This window comes from Trichosurus vulpecula, chromosome 3 (genome assembly GCF_011100635.1).
Source record: "Trichosurus vulpecula isolate mTriVul1 chromosome 3, mTriVul1.pri, whole genome shotgun sequence".
Lineage (NCBI taxonomy): Eukaryota > Metazoa > Chordata > Mammalia > Diprotodontia > Phalangeridae > Trichosurus > Trichosurus vulpecula.
In genome coordinates, this window is record NC_050575.1 from 212,255,796 (window position 1) to 212,282,239 (window position 26,444).

At 36.0% G+C, this 26,444-nt stretch overlaps 1 protein-coding gene across 2 annotated transcripts in view; it reads left to right on the top strand.

Annotated features, from left to right (window-relative positions):
* BABAM2 (BRISC and BRCA1 A complex member 2) overlaps positions 1-26,444 on the top strand; it is a 597,459-nt gene that overhangs the window by 447,221 nt on the left and 123,794 nt on the right. For both annotated transcript variants that reach the window (XM_036752607.1, XM_036752608.1), the window contains exons 8-10: positions 10,676-10,775; positions 12,964-13,034; positions 13,969-14,051. In XM_036752607.1, the coding sequence (XP_036608502.1) occupies positions 10,676-10,775; positions 12,964-13,034; positions 13,969-14,051 (254 nt within the window). The remainder of the gene's footprint in view (positions 1-10,675; positions 10,776-12,963; positions 13,035-13,968; positions 14,052-26,444) is intronic.

The window sequence follows — 26,444 nt, forward strand, 5'->3', positions numbered from 1 at the left end:
AATGGTTGTGTGTCGAGGGACAGGGTAAATCTTTCCTCCAAGATCTCATTTTCGGTCACATTTACTATGTTCTCAGAACCCTTCAATTTTTGCATATACCTCTAAAAGTGTGAAACACAAAACTGAATAACAAAGACCTGACCTATGGTTGGGAGATTATTTCTGTCTCATGAGACTGTCAGGACCATGCTAGGGATGCACTATATCATATCTGTTCTCAGCTAGTCAGTCTTTATCCAACATCATTTATTTAACCTCTAATAACCCTTCACCAAAATCTTTCTGTTATGACCCTGGGTTCTCATGTGATCTACTTGCAAGCTCTGGTAGCTCCTGAAAAACTGTGAAAGTTTTACATTTGGACCTACACAATGACTGTCATCCAGGACCAGCCTGGTTGCCATCCCCAGAACATTGGTTACCAGGTGATAAAAAATTTTGGTCCCAACAATTTATGAGACCATCTGCTATGTGAGGCATGGAAGGGTTGCTGTTTATGCTGCTGGAAGGAGTAACTATACCACATAGAGTCACAGATCTTTTAAAGCTAAAAATGCTTCCTTGTTTTTAAAATTCGTGCCTCAGCTCAAATCCCACCTTTTGCAGGAAGCCTTTCTGGGGCATTCTGTCCTTTTTCCTTCCTTCCCTTCTCTACTCCCCACCCCTACCAGTGCCTTTTCTTCTCAGATCAATCCCCTTTTGCCTACTCTGTATGTAACTTAGAGGTAAGTAGTTATTTACATATCATCTCTTCCATTAGTATCCTCCCTGAGGATAGAGATTATTTTTGCCTTTCTCTGTATCCCCCATATTTAGCACAGTGCCTAGCAAATAGTAAGGATTTAATAAATGATAGTTGACTAAGATTGAAATGAAAAAAATTGTTCTCTTCTGAGTACTTTTTCATATTGAATTACATCCTCATTTTTATTGCATGAGAGAAGTAACTGTTCATATGCTTATTCAAGTAGCTGCTTGAAGGTAAATAAATATATCAGACTCATTCTTCCCATATCCACTTGGTGAAATGCTATGCGTCCTAGGTCAGCCTCAAATACATCTTCGATGAAGTTTTCCCTATTCTACTTCTTCCTTATATGAAATTGTCTTTTCTTCATCTTGCATAGAATTTTTGCCTTTTATCCATCCTTGCATTTTGATCAGCACTATATTTTTGTATAGTTATTGAATAATTTATATGTGGATTGTATCTTAGCTAAATTGTAAACCAAGCAAGGTGATAGACTGCATGTTAGATCAAGGAGATCCAATGATAAATGCTTTACCTATAGTGCTTAGTGCATAAGGCTTAATTAATGGTTGTTGAATGAACAAATGAAAGAATTTTCTTGAAATGTTGAATCATAAACTTAGATACGACTTCAAAGGCTAAAAAAATGCTCTAAACAAAAGAACTTGCCATTATCTTTAAAAACCAAATTTGTATTTCCTTCACCAACTCCCACAAAAGAAAATAACTACACCCATCCACATACAATAACCTAATTGTTCCTTTTATTCTTCCCATGTTCTTTATCCCAGTTAATGAGATGAAACATTCATGTAATCCTTTATTATTTTGTAATGTCCATTCAGGGCATTATAGTACCAGATATATCTCCCTGTCCCATCAACCCACCCCTAGTCACTCAAACACAAAATCTGAAAATCTATTTTCTCTTCCATTTCCATAGCTAATTAGTTGCTATCACAGGGTTTCTAGATCTTTTGGAGTGGGTAAATCTACTTTGGTAATATACAGATGTTTAAATCATATAAAGTAGCCAAATATTTGAAGTTTCAAATAATATTTCCATTTATAAAAGTATACATTCTATATAACCAGTGATAGCTAGTTCTCTAAGTACATATTCAGAATAGGGAATTTATTTGCACCCTTACCTAATGCTTCTCTTCATCTAGAGGTCAGGGAAGGTGTTAACAGCTTGTATGTAGATGAAGCCTGATGCTTGTACAGCTCCATGTTTTCTTGGTTTGCCACTTTGAGTAGTTTTCTGTCATTTCCTTCCTGCTGGAGATAGCAACCATTTAATCCCTTCTACTTTCAGAACTCCAGTGCAAAGATCATGACTAAAACAGAAAGTATTCCCTCGGGTCTCCTTGACAGTGTTGGATGTAAACACCTGGAACACTGAACACTCCAGAAAAGACATTATAGAAGATCTGTCTTAATGAGATCAATGCATTTTATAGTCAATTACAGTCATTTTATAGGATTGTACCCTGCTCACTGTTTGAGCTATAATGACCATCTTGGGGATATTTTTCCTTGGTGTTTTGTTCTGTTACGTTTTGTTTTACAGCATCAAGAGTTCTCATACACGTTGGGGGAAATTTCTCTGAGACCTCTCTCAGTAACTCAAGTCTTTATATTCTCTTCTACACATCAAATAATTACTTCAGGAATCACTGTCATATTTCACATCTCGCTTATACCCTCTGAATAATATAAAGCAATTTCCCTTATCAGACCAAGTGGAATGCATCCTTTCCATTTCCTGGACTTCCCCCCACCTTTTTGCCCATGAAAAGTTTCCTCATTTTTCCCTTGACTGCTCTGAGGATCAGAAGAATCAAGCTGTTTCTTTCATCTCAAGTTCACCACTTGTGGTATAAGTGGTATTCTGGTCTTTGCCTTTGCTCCACTTAATCCTGTGTCTGCGAGGAGAGCCAAATACTAAGCTGGTCATGGAATCACCATGTGTTTGCTTTTTTGTTCTATTACTCTGGCCCAACTTTATGTTTCTTTCAGTTCATTAATATTAAGCATCTAAACTCACAATCTCTTTCTCTTTTTTTCATGTTGTAGCCTTTGAAACCTCTCATACTAGTGATTTTGTTTCATACTGCTTTACTTGGTTTATTCAGCAAGATCAGAGCCACATTCAAACTATAGTAAGTCTGTTAAATATTTACTAATGAGGCAGATATTTATATGAGTCAGCAGCACTTATCAGTGTGTGATGGTCTGGATATTAGGTTCAGTAGGCTAACAGGCTAGGAAACTACTGAATTAAATAATGAATGAAGTAAGGGCCTTTCAAAAATAAACAGTTAAACAGTTGTTCATAGTAACTGAAATGTCTCACACATTAAGACTCCTTTAAAAAAAAAGAACTAAATCATTCAAAATTAGATATGACAGAAAATTCATTGACTTACCACAGTCCATTGTCTGGTGAATTTGGGTGTATGTCTTTGCAGAGGAGATGATAATGAAAAGTATGAGCAAGACTAAGTCACTTGAGAATTCCTGATCTGTTGTTGGGACTGAGGAACAGAAAAAGAAGGTATATGTTGGATTATCTTTATTGGCACAGCAGCTGGAGAGGGGGGAACACTTTGGCACCACTTAGAACCTGACAAAGCTACATGGCAGAGGATATCACTGTGGCTTCCCTCCACTATATACCTAATCCCATCTTGGTTTTGGAGCAATCGTGTAATCAGTCCCACACCTCTTCCCCACTTGCTGTTCCTCATCATCACAGAAGCTGGGTATTCTAGTGAAGTTTCTTGACCAGGCAAAGAACCTACAAGCTAGTTCTTTTGGTTCATCTTGTGGAATGTTATGCCACGAAGCAGTCCTGGCTGAGCTCTGGATTCCTTGATGGATAATCTGTCAAGTCAAGCACTGAGAGTGCCAGCAACCATCCAACTAGGTATTAACCATGGCCCCCTTCAGTTCTTAGGGCATCCAGAAACACCCTTTCTCCACTATACTGCAAAGAAATGGAGGGGATTGGTGAACATAGAATTTTTTTAAATCTAAATTTTATTGATATATTTTGTTTTTATATTACAATCATCTTTAGATGTACCTTACTCCTCCCCTGGCTCACTCACTACTTCTCTTTTAATAAAACTATTCGTAAGTAAAACCAACTGATACATTTGTCACATTTGACAAAATATGCGACATTCCATATTCATAGTTCCCTTCCCTCAACAAAAAGATGGTAGTACATATCTTCATGTCTTTTCTGGGGCCAAGATTGGTCACTCTAAGGATGTAGAGTTAAATTATATGTGGTTCTTTTTAATTTACATTGTTAAAATCATTATTTATATTTTCTTGGTTCTCCTTTCTGTATCATTTCATATGGCTTCCCATATTTCTCGGCATTTCTCATATTTGTCATTTCTTATGGCACAAAAATATCCCATTACATTCACATGCCAAATTTTATTTAGTCATTTTGCAGTCTATGGACATTTACTTTGTTTTCAGTTTTTTACTATGACAAAAATTTCTGCTGGAATATATGGTTCTCTCTCTCTCTCTCTCCCTCTCTCTCTCTCTCTCTCAGTCTCCCTCCCCCCCTCCCCCCTCCCTCTCCCTCTCTCTCCCCCTCTCCCTCTCCCTCTCCTTCTCCCTCTCCTTCCCTCCCTCCCTCTCATCCTCTCCCTTTCTCCCTCCCCCCCCCAACCTCCTTGGGATATTTGCCTAAGAATGTTCTAAATGATTTTCCAGAATGTTTGGGCCATTTTAGAGTTCTGCCAATAGCATATTACTGTGCCTTTCTTCCCATAGCCCCTCCAACATTGACTGTTTCCATCTTTTGTCATCTTTGCTAATTTCTGAATGTGAGGTGAAGCTTCAGAATTGTTTTAATTTTCATTTCTCTTATTAATGATTTGGAGCAATCTTTTATAAGGATGTTAATAATTTACAGTTCTTTTGAATCTTTGTTCATATCATTTGATCAAGTTCTTATCTATTTGGGGAAGGACTCTTGTCAATTTCTATGTATCGTGGATATCAGAACTTAATGCAGAGTGGCTTATTTCCCCAACTAAGTTTTCCTTCTAACCCTAGCTATATTGATTTCTTCATGCATAAGCTATTAATTTAATATAATTACAGTTTTATATTTTATCATATATGATCTATTCTATCCCTTGATTGTTCTCCCCTGGCTGCAAAAGGTAGCTGTTATTATAGGATTTAGGGCTGAAAGGAACTGGTAAGATTATAGATGATGAAACTGAGACCCAGAGAGGTAAAGTAACTTGCACTGGGTCATGCAGTTGTAAGTATTAGAAATAGGGTGCAAACCCAAGTCCTTAGATTTCAAATATTCAAATGTATTTATGATCTCACAAATTGAACAGTTCCCTCCAACAGCATAGATGGTAATCTGTTCATGCCTGTTCTTCCTTGTGTAATTCTTGTCCACATTCTCCCAAAAATTCACCATAGGTAGCCCACCTAAAATACTGGAGACTCTCCATTCTTTGTTCTGACATCATGAGGGTACCATTGGAGCCCTCTTGTTACTTTTCTATCATTCTTGCCTCTTTCCATGAGACCAGCTCATTTTCTCTTCCTGTCATACAATTCTTGATATTTCTTTTACTCCTTCAGAGTTCCTTATTTATTATATATTGTAGCCTGCTCACATGAGGTACCATGTACCTCTGTGTCATCCTCTGTATGATGCTCATCTTTAGTTCACTGGGGGCGGTAGTATTTCAGGTCTCATTTATATAGAGCAAGACCAACAAAATGTTTAATTGAAAAAAATGGACCTTTGTTTTCATGGGAAGCTTGAGTTCAGTAAAAAAAAAAAAAATTTCAATTCCCCAAAAGCAAGCCAGCCTGCTCTCTTTCCCCTTTTCAATTGTGCTCAACTCTTGTCCAACTGTATTGACTATCCCAGCTATGAATATTGAAATCTGGGCAATAGACAATCTTTATCCATTTAGTCTTTCCTGTGTGCATGAACAAGCCATATTATTTCAAGTTATTAAAGATTTCTTTCAAGAGACTTTGCAACATTTTGGGGCTTGAAGCATTAGTTCTCATCTGCAAGCAACACCTTCTGGAGGACCTCACCATACACAGAGATGTTTTATGCTGCTTAAAGATGCTTGTTGTCATAGGGTCACTAAAAAAGATTATTTTTGTTGCTACATCTTCCAAAGAATTCTAAATTATTTTGATGTATGAATTGGAGACACCTTGTTATAAAAGAGCTTGTCACAAGAAATAAATTATTAAAAATGTTTCCACGTTCATTTGTCTTCCTCTCCTAAACCTGTACTGTATTCTGTGAACAAGTCATTATTGGCTGAAATATGAAGATTCATTTTTAAAAGTCAGAAGTTTATTGAGGAATATGATAGGACTGTCATTATTTTAGTAGCACATTATATTAACCCCCAAACATGAAGCCTAGTTGGAGAGTCCAAAACCATTCAAAATTGTTTAAAGCTCAAGTTCATGAATGACATATTGAATGATCCTACTAGAAGAAATTCTGAATTTCTCTATCAAAGAAGGTTTTCAGTGGCAAATTTTTCTGATAATTCCCCTGCATTATAATTATATTGCAGAATTTATGCAGAAATTATAATGCAGAATTTATAAGTCTATATTAGTCAAGTTTTGTGATTTTCTCCTGTTAGGTGTGTCAATGAAATTATCTCTTTCATTTCCAGTAAAATATAAGCTCTTTGAGGTTAGTGACTTTCTTGTCTTTGTCTTTATATTCACATCTCCTAGCACAGTACAGCCTAGAACATAGTAAGACACTTGATAAAAATCAAATTATTGAATTTAATTGAATTAAAAATCATGTAGTAGATATAGAAGACGGGGGCAGAGCCAAGATGGCAGCTGGAAAACAGGGACTTGCTTAAGCTCTCCCCTAGATCCCTCCAAACACCTGTAAAAATGGCTCTGAACAAATACTAGAGCTACAGAACCCACAGAGGGAAGCAGGGTTCCAGCTCAGGAAAGCCTGGATGGTCACTGGGAAGGATCTATCACACTGTGCTGGGAGTGGAGCACAGCCAAGAGTGGACCACACCGGAAATGACCAGGCTGGGAATACATCAGGCAGAACAGGCCTCAGGGCCATGAATCACTGAGCTGTAGCAGTTACCAGACTTCTCAACCCACAAATGCCAAAGACAACTTAGCAGGTCAGTGGGAAAACTGCTGGATCTGGGTGAGAGAAGTATGCGGTCCGCCCCCAGCTCCAGGACAGCCGAAGTGGTATGTGGCAGGAGCAGGAAGCTCAGGTGGCTGCTTCCAGAGCTCCAGCTGTGGCTGCTTCCAGCCCCAGGCCTACCTGGTGGGAAGAATCAAGCAGCACATCAGAGCAGAAGGGCAGTGAGCGCTTTGCTCGTGCAGAGGCAGGTTCTCTTGCTTTGCCTTGCTTGGATCTGGGTCTTGGTCCTAGTTGGTAGTTCTTGGGGGAGGAGGAGTACTGGTGTGGCAGAGCTTGAGGTGACTGTGGAGTAGAAGTAGCTCTGAAAATAGCAGCACAAGACCCCTGAAGCTTGGAACAAAGCACTCACCACTCTGAAGGCACTCATACCCTGACAAAAAGCTAGTCAAGTAGTTGGCTGGGAACATGAACAAGCAGCGTAAAAGGACTCAGACTATAGAATCTTTTTTTGGTGATGAAAAAGGTCAAAACATAGAACCAGAAGAAGTCAACAAAGTCAAAGAGCCTACATCAAAAGCCTCCAAGAAAAATATGAATTGGTCTCAGGCCATGCAAGAGCTCAAAAAGGATTTGGAAAAGCAAATAAGAGAAGTAGAGGAAAAATTGGGAAGAGAAATTAGAGTGATGCAAGAAAATCATGAAAAACAAGTCAGTGACTTGCTAAAGGAGACCCCCAAAAAATACTGAAAAAAATAATGCCTTAAAAAATAGACTAACTCAAATGGCAAAAGAGCTCCAAAAAGCCAATGAGGAGAAGAATGCCTTGAAAGGCAGAATTAGCCAAATGGAAAAAGAGGTCCAAGAGACCACTGAAGAAAATACTACCTTAAAAATTAGATTGGAGCAAGTAGGAGCTAGCAACTTTATGAGAAATGAAGGAAATTATAAAATAGAACCAAAAGAATGAAAAAATAGAAGAAAATGTGAAATATCTCACTGGAAAAACTACTGACCTGGAGAACAGATCCAGGAGAGATAATTTAAAAATTATTGGACTACCTGAAAGCCATGATAAAAGAGCCTAGACATCATCTTTCAAGAAATTATCAAGGAAAACTGCCCTGATATTCTAGAACCAGAGGCTAAAATAGAAATTGACAGAATCCACCGATCGCCTCCTGAAAAAGATCCCAAAAAGAAACCTCCTAAGAATTTTGTAGCCAAATTCCAGAGTTCCCAAGTCAAGGAGAAAATACTGCAAGCAGCCAGAAAGAAACAATTTGAGTATTGTGGAAAAACAATCAGGATAATACAAGATCTAGCAGCTTTACATTAAGGGATCAAAGGGCTTGGAATATGATATTTTGGAGGTCAAAGGATCTTGGATTAAAACCAAGAATCACCTACCCAGAAAAACTGAGTATAATACTCCAGAGCAAACTATAGATTTTCAATAAAATAAAGGACTTTCAAGTTTTCTTGATGAAGAGACCAGAGCTAAATAGAAAAATTGACTTTCAAATACAAGAATCAAGAGAAGCATGAAAAGGTACACAGGCAAGAGAAATCATAAGGGACTTATTGAAGTTGGACTGTTTTGTTTACATTCCTACATGTAAAGATGATGCATATAATTCATGAGACCTTTCTCAGTATTAGGGTAGTTGAAGGGAATATACATATATATAGACAGAAGATATATATAGAAGACAAGGTACAGGGTGAGTTGAATATGAAGGGATGATATCTAAAAATAACTAAATAAATACAATTAAGGGGTGAGAGAGGAATATACTGGGAGAAGGAGAAATGGAGAGATAGAATAGGGTAAATTACCTCACAAAAAAAGTGGCAAGAAAAAGCAGTTTTATTGGAAGGGAAGAGAGGGCAGGGAAAAGGGAATGAGTGAATCTTGCTCTCATCAGATTTGATTTAAGGAGGGAATAATATACATACTCAATTGGGTATCTTACCCTACAGGAAAGTAGGGGGGAAGAGGATAAGAGAGGGGGGATGATAGAAGGGAGGGCAGATAAGGGGAGGAGGTAATCAAAAGCAAACACTTGAAAACGGACAGGGTCAAGGGAGAAAATTGAATAAAGGAGGACAGTACAGGTTGGAGAGAAATATAGTCTTTTACAACATGACTGTTATGAAAATATTTTGCACAATGATACATGTGTGGCCTATGTTGAATTGCTTGCCTTTTTAGGGAGGGTGGGTGGGGAGAGAAGAAGGGAGAGAATTTGGAACTCAAAGTTCTAAAAACAAATGCTCAAAAAAAGGTTGTTTTTATATGCAACTGGAAAATAAGATATACAAGCAATGGGGTATAGAAATCTACCTTGCCCTATAAGAAAGTAAGGGGAAAGGGGATGGAGGGGTGGGGTAACAGAAGGGAGGATACACTGGGGAAAGAGGCAATCAAATATATGCCATTTTGGGGTGGGGGAGGGTAGAAATGGGGAGAAAATTTCTAACTCAAAATCTTGTGGAAATCAATGTTGAAATATTAAATAATAAAACAATTAAAAATCACGTAGTGGTTAAAGTTGTTAGTAGGTGGGATATAGCATAAATGAATTATTGACTGTTCTAGGTAAATATTTCAATAATTACTTTATATCTAGATGTTCTGGATACATAACTTTATGAATCCTAAACATATAGAATCAGAAAGAATCTTAGAGATAATCTACTCCAGTTTGCCCCAGACTTCCATCAAATGTGTTGTATACACTTTTAACAGTTGTCTTTTGTGAAAATGTCAATATTGATGACATTTCACTCTCTAAATTAGGAGTTCTTAGTCTTGTGTTATGAGCCCTTTAGCAGTTTGTTGATGCATGTGGACCCGTTTTCAGAAAAAAATAATAATGCATAAATTAAATATATAGGATTACCGAAGAAATCATTTATATGGAAATACAGTTATCAAAATACTTTGAAAACAAATTCACAAACCTCAGGTTAAGAACTCCATCTTTGAGCTATTAAACAAAATATTCATTTCTAAAAAGACATTTTATACATTTCTGTTTATGTATGAAAATAAACTAGATTGAACTTTCTCTATTTCGCCCCAAAGTTTCTCCAGGCTCCCTTTATCTCAGAAGGTATTCCATATGGCCAGGACCATAGACTGATATTTATGAATTATACCAATGTACTTCAAACCCCCTTAGTGTTCTGCACCCAGGTTAGTTTGGAATATGGTAATTTTTCAGATGCTTATTTTTATATGAGTAAACTAATGACAAGAAATTTAGTAATTTGCCCAAAGTCATACAGTTATTAAATGGCAAAGAGAGTCTTCTAGTTCTTGGTCCATTGCTCTTTCTATGATGCTACATTGTCTCAATTCAACTCAGTTCAATGCAACAAGTGTTCTTTGAATACCTTCTGTGAGACCGTCACTGTCAGGCCCTTCCAGGGGTACTAAAGATAAGCAGAATGTTTCAATAAAATGTAGAGTTTAAATATTGTTAAGATATTTTCTGATGCCCATTAAAATGGAGACTTTGTATTATTGTATGACAAAGACACAAGTTTATAGTTTTGATGTATAATTATTGCTATAATTCCTGTTTGAGTTTTTTAAAAAACGACGAGAAACTCTACACTACAGTGGGACTCATATCTGAGGTAGTTGGTGCCTTGGGGGATAATCGAAGGAGTTGACTTTAGGATATCATTTTTTAAATAGCTTGAGTTCCAAGAGAAGTGAACTGCCTGATGTACTGTTATCTTTTCAGTGCTCTTGGAGGTTCCTCAGCTCTTCACATCCCAGCTTTTCCAGGAGGAGGATGTCTAATTGATTATGTTCCCCAAGTATGCCAACTGCTGACCAACAAGGTAAGCAAATACCACTTCCTCTTCTGTTTTGTGAAATACTCCCTAGAGCCCACTGTTTCTTCTATACATTGCTAGCTCTCAAGATGCCTTGGCCTTCTCCCATCTTTCCAGTTCAGGTTCTTCCTCACTTCCTTTTCTTAATTGGAACTTAATTGGAGCTTCTATCTTCTATTCTTGTGAACAGGCATTTAGCCCCTGACCCTGCTTTCTTCTCTGCTGAGGACTTGGTCATCTGGTTCTCTTTTATCTTCTTGTTGCCATCTCCTGTTTTCATTTATCCTTGAGCTGCAAATCATGACTACATTATGTAATTCTCACCAGATCTTGACCTTTTTTTAGTTTTAAAATTCAGAGATCTTCCTCATTTCATCAGGGTCGTTTATATCCCAAGATCTTCATTTTGGGACTTTTCACCACTATCCAATGTGCACCACCAATTTCCAATTGACAATTTTTGCACAAAATCTCTTCTTTCTGCTTTTCTCTTCTCTAACTTCTGCTCTATGATGCCCACATATGTCTATTAGAATTTTTACTTTTTTGTCTTTGTGTTTTACATGTATCCATTTTTTTTCAATAAAAATCCACTGTTTTTATCCAGTTATCTATAAGAAGTTTGAAAGCAGTTCTCTTCTATCCAGGTGTCGGGGCCACAGGATTATAGTCTAGCTTTCTTGTGAAGTTTTTCCTATATCTACTCCAAAGAGCCTAACTTATCTCTTTATCTCCATCAGTAGGCTCTTATTACATAGGCAGATAATTAAAACTTTGTTGTAATGATTAAATATTGTATTTAGCTGTATACTATTGCTTTAAGAATATAAATATTAATTAATATCTATCCATTACATTTTTCTGTAAGATCAGAATAATTAATCCACATATGAATGTTGGATTCATTTTTTATTCCACATTGATTATGATTCAATTTGTCAGATTGTCCAAACTGTTCATTTCTTCTTTGCTCTTACTGAATTGCTGTTAATGAATTTTTCACATTGGCTTTGAAAGTAGGCCTTTTGATTGCTTCTGTCATTCAATAGATAGACCAGCTCTAAATAGAAAACACTTCCTAAGCACAATAGTATCTCAAAGATTCAAGTATTTTTTAAAATGTCAGCATAACTCAGATTTGGCATTTGTGGGACTGGCATCTTATTCCATGGGATTTAATTCTCATGGCATGATTAGTTCTAACTGAGCCAAATACCCATTGCCTTCATTCCAACTAGAAATCTGACATGAGGACAGAATTCATATTTGCACTCAGATGCCTTGCCCTTCCCTCAAACTTGTGTCACTGTGTTATATAGAAAATGCAGATTTGGTCTCCAAGAACTGAGAATAAAAGCCTTTTTAAAGCTTTCCAATTGAGATTAATTTCTAGTCACACTTTTTACTCAAAAAATTATAAGACTATTTTCCCAGAAACACAAGAATCAGTCAGTTTTTCTTATCTGGATCCATTTCATTAATTTTACTTGTCTTTTTAAATTATTTTTCCTTGGCTTTTCACAAATGAGGACAGTACATGGCAGCTTTTGGAAACAATGTCTTCAAATGAATTTCCATAATTATACTGGAATCTCTTTATAGCCAGTTTTGTTGTGGGTTTCTATTAAAGTGATTTTCTGTTTTTAAAATCAAGTACACAGAGCTGTTTTCTTCCCTTTTTAAACAAAACCACTTAAGCAAACTTATCATCTGTTTTCTTTTCCCAAAATAACATTTTTGATCCTACATTAAGCCTGCAAAGTAAGCAGTGTTTTTTATAAATTGCCATAAACCCTATTTTATAAATAGAATTGTTTTACTTTTTGACGGTACAACATAACTATCAGTTCTGACTTTATCAATGTTACTCCAAATAATTTAGCATAAGCTTTAGCCATGGAAATTGTATGTGTTGGCCAATAGAAGAAAAAATTTTGCAGTCTTTATTTCTTTCTTTCTTCCCTCTGTAATAAAGACACACAGAATGTGTTTTCAGTCTTAAAAAGTAATGTCTACTAATAAATGACCCCAGAAATTTAGAACTGGAAAGGGTAATTAGAGATCATCTTTGCACAGCAGGAAAAATTCAGAATGAAGTATTTTTTCAGTAGACTTGTTCGCTGATAACAAGGAGACTCAAAATGAGGAAACATTAGCTATTTTATTTCACTTTTGCTTCTTTTTTCTTTTTTAGGTGCAGTATGTCATTCAGGGATATCATAAAAGAAGAGAGTACATTGCAGCTTTCTTGAGTCACTTTGGAACGTAAGTTTTCCTTTACTTAAAACTTTCCCTTCCTTTCATGTATCTATTCATTCATTCATTCAACAAGCATTTGGTGAGCCCTTCCTTTGTACAAGATAATTTGCTAAACACTAAAGAAGGAGAAGATACCAAAGAAAAATAAGACATTATTCCTGCTGTCAAAAACTTCATTATCCATTAAGGGAGATATGTATACGAACAACTTAAAATGGAGTATGATGGAAAGTGCGCTCCTTTCATTTTTGTTATTGTATCCTCATTGCTTAGTATAATGCCTGACACATAATAGGTGCTTAAGAGAAGACTGTTAAGAGAAGTTCAGAGGAGGGAGAGATCATTTCATGCTATAAGTACTAGGAAAATCTTCATGCCAGTAGTGAAATTGTAACTTGACTTTAAAGGATATGTAGTCTGGTTTTAATCCCTTTTTAAACAAAACCACTTATGCAAATTTATTATGTATTCTCTTACAAAAATAACTTTTTAATTATTTGTGTATGTGTTTGAGTGCATGTGTGCATGTGTGTAGGCCACACTGTCAGGTGGCTGCATAGCTCTCAAGGGAAGTCATTGTGGTAGAAACTTATGTAGTCCTGGCTGGCTCCTCCATAGAAGAACAGATGTACAGATATACTTGTCCACCAACTTGACTGATTAAGCTAAGTTTAATTGCCTTTGTACAAATGTACTAGCATTTGATATAATGTGTTTAATTTTTTTATTATCCAGTCACTTACTAGAACACAACCTCAGGAACTCCCTTTGCAATGAAACTACCAGTGTGAAATTTAGTATATTAAAGTAAATTTTGGAAAAGTAAGAATATAGCTGGTTTAATAACTTAAAAGCATCAATTTAATCTTTCATATGGTTCCAAGGCCTTTATACTTTATACTGATTGTTATATATATATATATATATTTTTGTTTCCTAGAGGAGTGGTGGAGTATGATGCTGAAGGCTTTACAAAGCTCACCTTGCTGCTGATGTGGAAAGATTTTTGTTTCCTTGTACACAGTAAGTATCATTTTGCCATTAGCAAAAATAAAAGACTTAACAGCACCTATACCAACATGTTTGAAAATACTTAGCGTAGTGAGCTGTTTCTGTTCATTCTGGTGGCTATGAACTTTTGGTAGTGCTCTGCTAAAGACAAACACACATACACGCAGATTGCTGTCTCAGGGTTAAACTATTAACCTTCCATTGTCAAGTCCTGTAACTTCAGTGCTGCTTCTGTGATTCACAGTTTGGGGATCAGATGGTGTGTGTGTGTATAATCAGATATATTTATCTCTCTCTCTCTATCATAATTTCTGATCCAGATTTTTTTTCCCTAGATGAGTTATTCTCTCTTTGTGTAATTCCTTAGTATATAAGAAATGGTAAATAATCAGGTTGATCCTTCTTGTCTAGATCTGTGAGAGAAAGGAAAAGTAACTAAGGCTTTCATTTTGAAGTTATGTACTATATATATAGTTAGTGCCATTCTTCAGGCCAAATGCATGCTCTGTCTTCGCAATATGGGCAAAGAGAGCTTGTTGTATTTTTTTAGAGTGAGCTATGAAATTGTGACACTGAGCTAGACCAATGGTATCAAATTCAAATAGAAACAGATCCCTGCAGGCTATATATTAACTTAGAAAACCACAAATTAATATCCTATATGTCGTATTGTATTTTTATGTAATCTGATTTGCTGGCACTAGGGAATTTAAGGACTGTGAGGGCTGGAAGGGGTGAATTTGACACCTTTGAACTAGATAGCCTGGAACAGTGTAAAGAGCCCCAGGACTTTAGAGCCCAGAAGTGAGGCCTTGAATTCTCACTCTAGGGCTTACTGACATGAGATAGATATAAAGCTCTTTGCAGACTTGACAGCTATAGAAATGTCTTTATGACTAGCTGTATGACCTTAGTTAAGTGACTTAGTTAAGTCAAAGAAACAGATTTTTTCAAGTTCATAGAAGTCTTTTAGCCCGACCCTTTCATTTTATAGATAAAGAAATAAGGGCTCAAAAACTCTGAATAACTTGCCCAGGTCCCACAATTAGCCCTAGTAAATCTTGATGGGGAAGCTGGAGCTCAAGCTCAACCCTTTGCTGCCAGATCTTTCTACTTTACCATGCTGTCTCCCTGGTTGTGACTCCTAAGGTAGCTGTATGACTTCTGAATCTCAGTTTCCTCATCTGAACTTAGATTCAAATCCTGCCTCTGCCACTATCACCTTGGGCAAGTCAACTTCTGTCATCTTTAGTTCTTCATCTGTAAACTGAGAGGGTTTAGACTAGATAACCTCTAGAAAGTCCCTTCTACAATTAAATCCTCTCATTCTAAATTCATATAGTTGTAGAAAAGTGCTTTGTAAACTCTAAAATGTTAAATAAATGAGATATTTTTAATATTAATTTTTTCTGAAGGCAGTACAGATACTATTTATCCTAAATATATGCTTTGGAAAATGATTTTACAATTTCCTCCCTTTACCCCAAATTATCCTCCAAGTTATACTTTGCTTAGTCTGAATTAGTTATGAAATTAATTTTTTCCCCAGAATGGACAATCAGGGAAGGAATCCCAGATGTGTGTAAGGTGGCTAAAGGAAACTAGCTTGTAATTTTAAATTTCACTAGAATAATCTGTATGTATGAAGATAATTGAAAGTCAATGTTACTTTTGAAAACTTAGGTCTCCTTTCCTTTCCAGTGTGATTTCAAACATCATTGCTGAACTGCTTTATAATAGTCTTCTATTAATAAGCAAATACTTTTCAGACACTCCATGAACTAGAACTATCTTTTCAGATATCTCAAAAAAAAAGTAAACATAACATTTTATTTTCATGTTGTAAACTGCTGAGTTTTTACAGAAGGACAGTGGACTGGATAGCCTTTAGAAAATTGTATAGCTCTTTTTATTACCCTAAGCTTTACTAAGAAGCAAAGATCCAGCTTTTTTTATTGTTCTTTCTTTTATTTTGTTTGGTTTCAGGTAATGAAGTCAGTAGTATTTATAAAGAACTGAAGCTGAGGCAATGAAGGAAATAAGTGTGAATAGGCTACAACGCAATACAAGTGAGGAATTACTTAGGAGGAGCAGCATAAAAGATGACATAGAGAAACGGATGGCCAGGGAAAAAGATGGGTCAATCATATAGTGATAGTGAAAAAATAACTGTTAGACAGATTTAGTGCTCCTTTGGTTTCTTTTTAATGTCAAGAGAATTAAAGGAAGGTTCTCAGAATGTTGGGTGGACTCCTGTGATGGATTTGTGAGAGCACATAGATGTATGTCACATAGCATAGCCAAGAATGGATTAATTATGATCACATTACTATATCATTTGAAGTTTATTGAACAACAGCAGTGGGCTGGAAAGTAAGAAATCCAGAGATCTTAAAAAATATTTTATATGTTTAATATATTTACATATATATAGTATTTTACTTCCTAATTACATATACAATTCATTTTTAATATTCTTTTTAAGATTTTGAGTTCCAAATTCTCTCCATTCCTCCCTTGTCTCCCATCTTCCTGAGACAATAAACAGTTTGATAAAGGTTATACGCATGTAATCATATAAAACATATTTTCATATTAGTTGTGTTGTGAAAGAAAATGCAGTCAAAAAAAGCCGTGGGAAAAAAAATAAAGTGAAAGATGTTATGCTTGGATCTGCACTCAGACTCCATTAGCTCTTTCTCTGGAGGTGGATGACATTTTTCGTCATGAGTCTTTTGGAACTGTCTTGGATCATTGTTATTGCTGAGAACAGCTAAGTCATTTGTAGCTGATCTTGTAAAATATTGTTGTCATTCTGTTATTGTGTACAATGTTCTACTGGTTCTTCTCACTTCACTTTGCATCAGTTCATGTAATTCTTTCCAGGTTTTTCTGAAATCATCCTACTCATCATTTCATATAGTTCAATAGTATTCTATTCCATTGCAAACATATACCATAACTTGTTCATCCATTCCCCAATTGATGGACATCCTCTCAATTAATTTTTTGCCACTACAGAAAGAGCTGCTGTGAATTTATTTGTACAAATAGGCCTCTCTCTCTCTTCAAATCTGTGGGATACAGATCTAGTAGTGATATTGCTGGATCAAAGGATATGCATGGTTTCATAGACTTTGTCCAAATTGCTCTCCAAAATGATGGGATCAGTTCATGATTCCACCAACAATGCATTAGTGTCCCATTTTCCCCACATCCTCTGCAACATTTATTATTTTCCTTCTCTGTCATATTGGCCAATCTGAGGTAATACCTCAGAGTTGTTTTAATTTGCATTTCTCTAATCAGTACTAATTTAGAACATTTTTTCATGTGTCTATAGATAGCTTTGATTCATCTGAAAATTGTTCATATCCTTTGACCATTTATCAATTGGGTAATCACTTATATTCTTATAAATTTGACTCTGTTCACTATATTCTTGAGAAATGAGACCTTTATGAGAGATACTTTCTGTAAAGATTGTTTCCCAGTTTTATGCTTTCCTTCTAATCTTGATTACATTGGTTTTGTTTGTCCACAACCTTTTTAATTTAATATAATCAAAATTATCCATTTTATATCCCATAATGCTCTCTGTTTCTTGTTTGGTCATAAATTCTTCCCTTATCCATAAATCTGACAGGTAAAATTTTCCATGCTCCCCTAATTTGCTTATACTATCACCCCTTATGTCTAAATCATGTACCCATTATGACCTTATCTTCATATACAGTGTAAGATATTGACCTTTACCTAGTTTCTGCCATATTGTTTTCCAGTTTTCCTGATGGTTTTTGTCAAATAGTGAGTCCTTGTCCCAAAAGCCTAGGTCTTTGGGTTTATCAAACACTAGACTACCATGGTCAATTACCACTGTGCATTGTTTACCTAATCTATTCCACTACTCCACCATTCTATTTCTCAGCTAGTACCAGATTGTTTTGAAGATTACCACTTTATAATACAGCTTAAGATCTGGTATAGCTGGGTTACCTATTTTCACATTTTTTGCATTGATTCCTCTTATATTCTTAATGAATTTTTGTTCCTCCTGATGCATTTTGCTACTAGTTTATCTAGCAATATGAAATAATTTTTGTTAGTTTGGCATGGTACTGAATAAGTAGTTTAATTTAGGCAGAATTGTCATTTTTATTATATTGTATCAGCCTACCAACTGATATTTTTCCAGTAGTTTAGATTTGATTTTATTTGTGTGAGAAATGTTATGTAATTGTGTTCATATAGTTGTCTTGGCAGGTAGTGTCCCAAGTATTTTATATTGTCTACAGTTATTTTTAATGAAATTTCTCTTTCTATCTCTTCCTCCTGGACTTTGTTGGTAATTTATATAAATGATGATGCTTTAATGTGAATTTATCTTGTATCTTGCAGCTTTGCTAAAGTTGTTAATTATTTCTAGTAGGTTTTACTTGATTCTCTAGGATTCTCTAAGTATACCATCATATCATCTGTAATGAATGCTAGTTTTGTTTCTTCACTGCCTATTCTAATTCCTTCAATTTCTTTTTTTCCCTCTTATTGCTGTAGCTGGCATTTCTAGTATGATATCAAATAATAGTGGTGATAATGGGTATCCTTACTTCACCACTGATCTTATCGGGAAGGCTTCTAGCCTATCCCCATCAATGATAATGCTTACTCAAGGTTTTAGTTAGATACTACTTATCATTTTAAGGAATGCTCCCTTTAGTCTTATGCTCTCTAGTGTTTTTAATAAGAATGGGTCTTATATTTTGTCAAAAGCCTTTTCTGTATCTATTGAGATAATCATATGATTTCTGTTCATTTTGTTTTTGATATGGTCAATTGTGCTGATAGTTTTCCTAATATTGAACCAGCCTGGTCATAGTGTATGATCCTTGTGATATATTGCTATACTCTCCTTGCTAGTATTTTACTTAAATTTTTTGCATTGATATTCATTTGTCTGTAGTTTTCTTTCTCTGTCTTTGCTTTGGCTGCATCCCATCAATTTTGATATGATATCTTATTGTTTTCATTCTCTTTAGTGAAATTATTATTTCTATGATTCATTCTTTGACCCGCTAATTCTTTAGGATTAGATTATTTAGTTTCCAATTAATTTTTATTCTATGTTTCCATAGCCCTTTATTGATTATAATTTTTATTCCATTATGACCTGAAAAGGATTCATTTAATATTTCTGCTTTTCTGCATTTGGCTGTGAGATTTTTATGCCCTAATACATGGCCAGTTTTTGCGTAGGTTTCATGTACCACTGAGAAAAAGATATATTTCTTTCTATTCCCATTCAGTTTTCTCCAGAGATCGATTATGTCTCATTTTTCTAAAATTCTATTCACCTCCTTAACTTCTTTCTTCTTATTTTTTTACTACATTTCTCTAGTTCCAAGAGTTTTAATAGGGTTTTACTGTTTATTTCCTCCTGTAAATCATTTAACTTCTTTAAACATTTGGATGCTATACAATTTGGTACATATGTATTTAGTATTGATATTACTTCATTGTCTATGGTACCTTTTCGCAAGATGTAATTTCTTTCCTTATCTTTTTAAATTAGATATATTTTTGTTTTTTTTTTCTCTGAGGGTCATGATTGCTACCTTTTGTTTTTTTAACTTCAGTTGAAATGTAATAGATTCTGCTCCAGCTTTTTACCCTTACTGTCTGTGTGTCTCTCTGCTAAAAATGTGTTTCTTGTAAACAACATATTGTAAGATTCTTGTTTTTAATCTACTCTGCTATCCACTTCTGTTTTATGAGTGAGTTCATCCCATTCACATTCACAGTTATGATTACTAACTATGTTTTCTTCCATCCTGTTTGTACCTTGTTTATATTTCTGTCTCTCTCCTTTCACCTTGTCCCTCTTTACAAGTGTTGGTTCTGACCACCATCTCCTCCAATCTGCCTCTCTTCTATTAGCTTCCTCCACCATTCCCTTATTCCACCCCTCTCCTGCTTCTCTGTATGGAACTCTAGTTCCATACCCAACTGAGTGTGTACGTTTTTCCCTCTTTCATCCAATTCCAATGAGAGTAAAGTTCAAGCATTGCCTGCCACCCCTCATCTTTCCCTCCATTGTAATAGGTCTTTTAAGCCTCTACATGTGAGATAATTTACCCCATTCTAACTCTTCCTTTTCTCTTCTCCCAGTGCAATCCTCTTTCTCACCCCTTAATTTTGCTTTTTTGGATATCATCTCATCAAATTCAACTTACATCAACACCCCCAGTCTATGTATACTCTTTCTAACTGCCCTAATAGTGATAAAGTTCTTAAGTATCATCTTTCCATGTAGGAATGTAAATAGTTTAACCTTATTGAATACCTTATGTTTTCTCTTTCCTATTTACCTTTTTATGCTTCTCTTGAGTCTTGTATTTGAAAATTCATCAACTCTGGTCTTTTCAACAGGAATTCTTGAAAGTCCTCTATTTCATTGAATCCTCATTTTGCCCCCGATGCATTATGTTTAGTTTCATTTGGTAGGTGATTCTTGATTATAATCCTGGATCCTTTGCCTTCTGAAATGTCATATTCCAAGCCCTCTGATCCTTTAATGTAGAAGCTGCTAAATTTTGTGTTATCCTGACTGTGGCTACATGATATTTGAATTGTTTCTTTCTGCCTGCTTGCAGCATTTTCTCCTTGACCTGGGGTCACTGAAATTTGTCTATAATATTCTTGGGAGTTTTCCTTTTGGGATCTCTTTCAGGAGGTGCTTGTTGGATTCTTTTAATTTCTATTTCACCTTCTGGTTCTTGGATATCGGGGCAGTTTTCCTTGATAATTTCTTGAAATATGATGTCCAGACTTTTTTTTGGTCATGGCTTTCAGGTAGTCCAATAATTTTAAAATTATCTCTCTCCTAAATTTATTTTACAAGTCAGTTGTTTTTCCAATGAAATATTACATATCCTCTTGTATGTTTTCATCCTTTTGACTTTGTTTTATTGTTTCTTGATGTCTTGTGGAGTCAGTGGCTTCCATTATCCAATTCTAATTTTTAAGGAATTATTTTCTTCAGTGGATTTTTGTATATCCCTTTCAATTTGGCCAGTTCTATTTTTTAAGAAGTTATTTTCTTCAGTGAATTTTTGTACATCTTTTCCCAATTTTTTGTACTTCCTTTAATAAGTTATTGACTTTTTTTTTCATGATTCTCTTGCATCGCTCTCATTTTTTTTCCAATTTTTCTTCTACATCTCTTGATTTTTTAAAAATCCTTTTTGAGCTCTTCTTAGGGTTTTTTTTTGGGGGGCCTCAGACCAATTTACATTTTTCTTTGAAGCTTTGCATTTAAGTGTTTTGACACTGTTGACCTCTCCTGAATTTGTATTTTGATCTTTCATGTCACTATAGTGACTTTCTATAGTCAAATTCTTTTTTTTTTTGCTCATTTTTATAGCCTGTTTCTTTTGCCAGGGACATTGGGCCTCACTGCTGGCCAGCTCCAGGTTTATGGGGCCTTACTGCTGGCCAATCCTAAGACTCAAGGCCTTGCTGCTGGCTTGCCCAGACCCATCTGTGCTTAACTGCATTTCCCTTTTACATGAGTGAAACAAAATTTTCCTGCAGACCTTTTAAGTTGCCTTGGGCTAGAAAATTATTTCACCCCATCCTTTTGTTGGTTCTGCCACTCCAGAATTCATTTTGAGGCATTATTTTATAGTTGTTTAGAGGTGAATTTGGGAGAGTTCAGGTGAGTTTCTGCCTTACCCTGCCATCTTGGTTCTTCCCTCCCCCCCATCCAGAATTCTAATCTCAAGGGTACTGGACTAATTATTGGACTTTCATTTTCACTATTTATCTTAGCCTCTGATTTAATTTACTCATATGTGAACTAAGGATATCTATTCAGTTCAATTGAACTAATAATATTTGTTGAGTGCCTACCAAGAAGAGGCTTTGTCAAGATTGCCGGGGGGGGGGTGGGAATATGTGGGCAAGACTAGTTGAGGTTAGATTGCGAGCTAGAATCAAGTCATTGTATAAGGAAGAGACATCATTAAGTGTAGCTAGAAATTTAAGCACTCTAAATCTTTCTAATGACAATGTTTTCAGGTCCTACTTTATTTCAAATAATTCAAGTCAACATTTATTACATATCTATTTTATACTGAGACAGCAAAATAGTGTAGTAGATACACTGCTGGACTCAGAATCAGTAAGACCTGAGTTCAGATCTTGCCTCTGATTCTTACTTAATTGTGTGACCTGAGCAAATGATTTAATCTCTCTCAGCTCCAGTTTAATTCATCTGTAAAATGGAATAAAGTAGCACCTGCCTCACAGGGTTATTGTAAGAAACAAATGAAAAAAGTGATACATAAGTGATAGGCATTATTATTAGCCGTTATTTCTAGGTGTTAGTTATATGGGAAAGATAAGGCACAAAAACAAATAACTGTAATACAATATACATATTATATGTCTATTGTATAACTATGTAAGAGAGTACAAAGAATGTGGAACAAGAGATATGAAGGAAAGACTACTTCTGGCTGAGAAGACCAGGGAAAACCTCATGGTATGAGTGACATTTAATCTGGGCCTTGAAAGAATAGAACTTCAGCAGGTTGAAATGTAGGAAGACTACATGCCATGCTCTAGAGGATAGTGTGGTCAAAGATGTGGAGACAGAAAAGGGCATTTAAGCTTGAACTATGATGTTCACCCATCTGGCCTTTTCTTTTTGTGATCTCATTTCCTTTTTGCCACATCTGATTCATCCCAGACTTTATGTTCCATGTTATTGACCGTGGCTCTTGAGTGTGCCCTCCCCTCTTGGTGTGTTTTTGTGTTCTTGACCAAAGACTGTTATTAACCCAGCCACAAAAGCCCGGTAGGCAGGGCCTAAGCTCTTCACTTGATGGTGACAATAGTAATGGCCCCCTGTCTTACACAGTAGCTATGAAGAATATCATCAGAAAAAGGATTATTAACAGTTTTGCCAAATAACTAGCTTAGTTGGATGCTTTCAGCTATCTACTTCCTCTTCAACTGCTCAGGAATCTGATCTCTTTTCATTCAAGGTTACTTTTGGTCTCCCTGTCTTGGATCATTGTACTTTCACTTTGTGTAAGCCCATATCAAATTTCAAAACATTGTGGTTATGAGCACCATGTAGGGCTTGACCCATTAACAGCAGGGCTTTCCACATGGAATTCAGGGGTGAGTTTTCTGGTGGTGGTTGACAGGAGGAAATTGTCATTCACAGGGATGTTCAGGGAAAGAGGAACACCATGGGGTGCATCCACCCATTTTATAGCTCCTGCCAACTCCCTTTTAAATGTATTCAGCGTTATAGCTATTCTTGTTCCTTTTGAAAGCATGTTCCACACATAATACTTTCTGCCTGGTGCCATGTGTCCTGTATCTCTGACAGCTCTTTTCCCTGCTTTCTTAGCTTTTCCAAGTCTGACATACAGAACTGAAATATGTCATATTTTCACTTGGCTTTGAATTATCTCGTTCAGAAGGAATAAGGCCCCCAGGTGATCAATAGAACAGATGCCAGACACCTTGGGATTAGCTTAATTTTTTTTTTTTCCACAAATGTTTCCACAGTATGTCATAGCTTTCCTCCTCCCCAGACCGTTTGTTCTTCATCTCTTAGCATCACTGCATACGTTGTGTTGGCTTTTCTGGTGGATGGGGCACTAGACTAAAAGTCAGGGGACTTTGATTCTATTCTCTGTTTTATCACCAAACACCTCTTGATTGTAGGTAAATTGTTTTCCCTAAATTGTTTCTATTTTTTTATCTGAAAAGAAGGAATGTCCGTCTCCCACATCCTTCAAAGTCGAGTCAAAACTATTAAGTAATGCATCGTCCATATTCACCTACTTAAAAGCCCGTCATTTTGGCTCCCTTAGGATTGTCACTGTGCAAAGCTAAAGCACTTGCAGCAGGAGTACCTACTTCATTCCTTTCATCTGAAGGTGAAGGGAGAAGCAGAGTAACAGAGGCGCCACACAATATTATCATCATTCCCCTCCCCCCAAAAGTACCAATTATATGAGAAGAGGAAAAGAATGTATTCTAGGATTGGGATCATGTTCCTGTGTCTCCCCTACTTCACAGAAGCTCACAGTCAAAATGAACCTTAGCGACAAGATGGTTCAAATCATACTTGACTAACTCTGCTAACCAGTGTTCATCCAACCTTCTTTTGAAAACTTTCCTTGATAAAGAACTTTGGCCTAGTCAAAGAACCTAAGCAGCCCTTCTTTCTCCCTTCTTTCACTAAAAACCTAAGAGTTAGGAAAAGATTGCAGATGGAGCTCTTGGGAACTGGCTGAGATGGGCAGTCTCATGATGCTTATAGAAGGAAGGCACCATTGTTTCTTTGAGGCAAGTATGTATGCCTTTGCACTTCCAAAACACTGTAGAAACAAAAAAAAAAGGTGTGGGGGGAAAAGTCATTATCACATTTGAAGGTGTCTAAGAAAGTTCTGGAGCATCCTGGCTGACTGCCATTTGGGGCAACCGGTATGATGAATGATGGACCATGGTCATGGCTTAAAGCCAAGGTGGACTTGCTATTGGATCACGAGGAGCATCCAGGCTGCCCCAGAAATCTAAGCATGAACTGGAACAGAATAATTTTGTATAGTCTTTCCTTAGAAAAACTTACTTACAATCAGGAATCATACACAGTAGGTATGTAGGTGAGTAAGCATTCATTTGATTGTTTTAATCTATTTGGAAGTAGAGATTATTCATCAGCTACTCAATGTGTTCCTGTGCTTTAAGAATCTGTGTTTGGAATGGGGTACCAGAAGTGCTAACAAAAGGACAAAAACATTGAGCACATCAACATGTTTGAGAAAATGAGAGGGGTACAAATGATGGGAGCAGATGTATGAGACATGTCTCTGTTGTAAATGGTTTGTTTTGAACTTAACTTTAAACATCAACAAAACCAATTAAACTGACTTTATATCCATTTACATTTGAATTAACTAATTTCAATAAACAGAATATCTATAAGGCCCTATCAGTTACTCCTCTGTGACCTTTTAACTTTTTTACAGGAATCATACATGACTATGGCTGATGTCTGCTGTATACTTTGTCCTTCAGGTTTTGCTTTCTTCACTTAACATATTTTTACCAGCTCTTTACAGACTTTTTTACATTCCTCATAGTTGTTGACCTTAATTATGTTATGAGAAGGCATTGTGGCATAGTATATAAGGGAGTCCTAAGGAACTGCCTCTGACATATATTAGATTTGTGACCATGAGCAAATTTACTTTTATTACTTCTCCTATTTTATCCTTTCTTTCCTCTATGAGATTTCTTTTGTCTCAAAATTCCAGTTTACAAATATTTGTTGATCACCTGCTGTGCATTTGGCATAATACTTAGATGCTATAGAGAATGTCAGATATATAATCCATACTTTAACCTCAGAGAAATTCCTGTCTAGTTAGTGGAAAAAGGTTGGTTAAAACAGTTAGGTAACCATATATTACATTAAAGGCCAGATCAGTGTAAGCTGGAATTGTCAGAAGGCATCACAGAAGAGATAGAACTTCAGTTGGGACCTGAAAGACAAGTAGAGTTCTGATAATTCAGGATTAGAAGGAGGGAGTGAAGAGAGAAAGGATGGCCATTTCAAATATGAGAAAGAGCATGAACAAAGACATAGAAAGAAGAATAAGCATGGCTATTTTGGCAGCTACTAAGTAGGTTTGCCTGCCTGAAGTTTATTCTGAGCAGCGTGAGAGGTAAGGTTCAAGGCTAGATTATGCCACAAACACAAAGTGGGCCATGTTGCCTAACATTGGCCTTCGAGGTTAGCAGTAGCTAATTTGTACTTTATAGATTTCAGACTGTTCACATGCCAAGTGTGCTCCCTGTCCTTTTCACTTACAACCCTTCTGTTGAAGTCTTGTCATCCTGACCTCTGGGTCTTGACCTAGAATAGCACCTAATGGCATATTGCATTTATTAAGTATCCTCTGTAGTCATGGCCTCAGCCTCCCCCACTATCTTCAAGCTGGAACTCAGCACTTCTTTGATGAGGCCGAGGCTATCACCATCTACTGTATGATTCTATCTACTCCCTTCTGTCCCCTTTTAAAAACCATACTCTCCCATAGAGCAAACAATTTAATACTTATAGGTGAGACTTATTATGTATGTTATTTGAGAAACATGATTTTTGTGTTAATATTCTTTTATTTCATTTTTTGATTTCTTAAATTACTTTTCTATAATTTTGTATAATTATAATTTCATTCGGTTTACAGTTAACATATATTTTGTGTTATCTGAATCCACTTTTGCAATTTTAAAATTCCTTATTCCAAGAAGAAAACAAGAAGAGAACCTTTGGCATGTTTTGTTTTTAAAATATAAATTAAAACTTTTTAACAACCT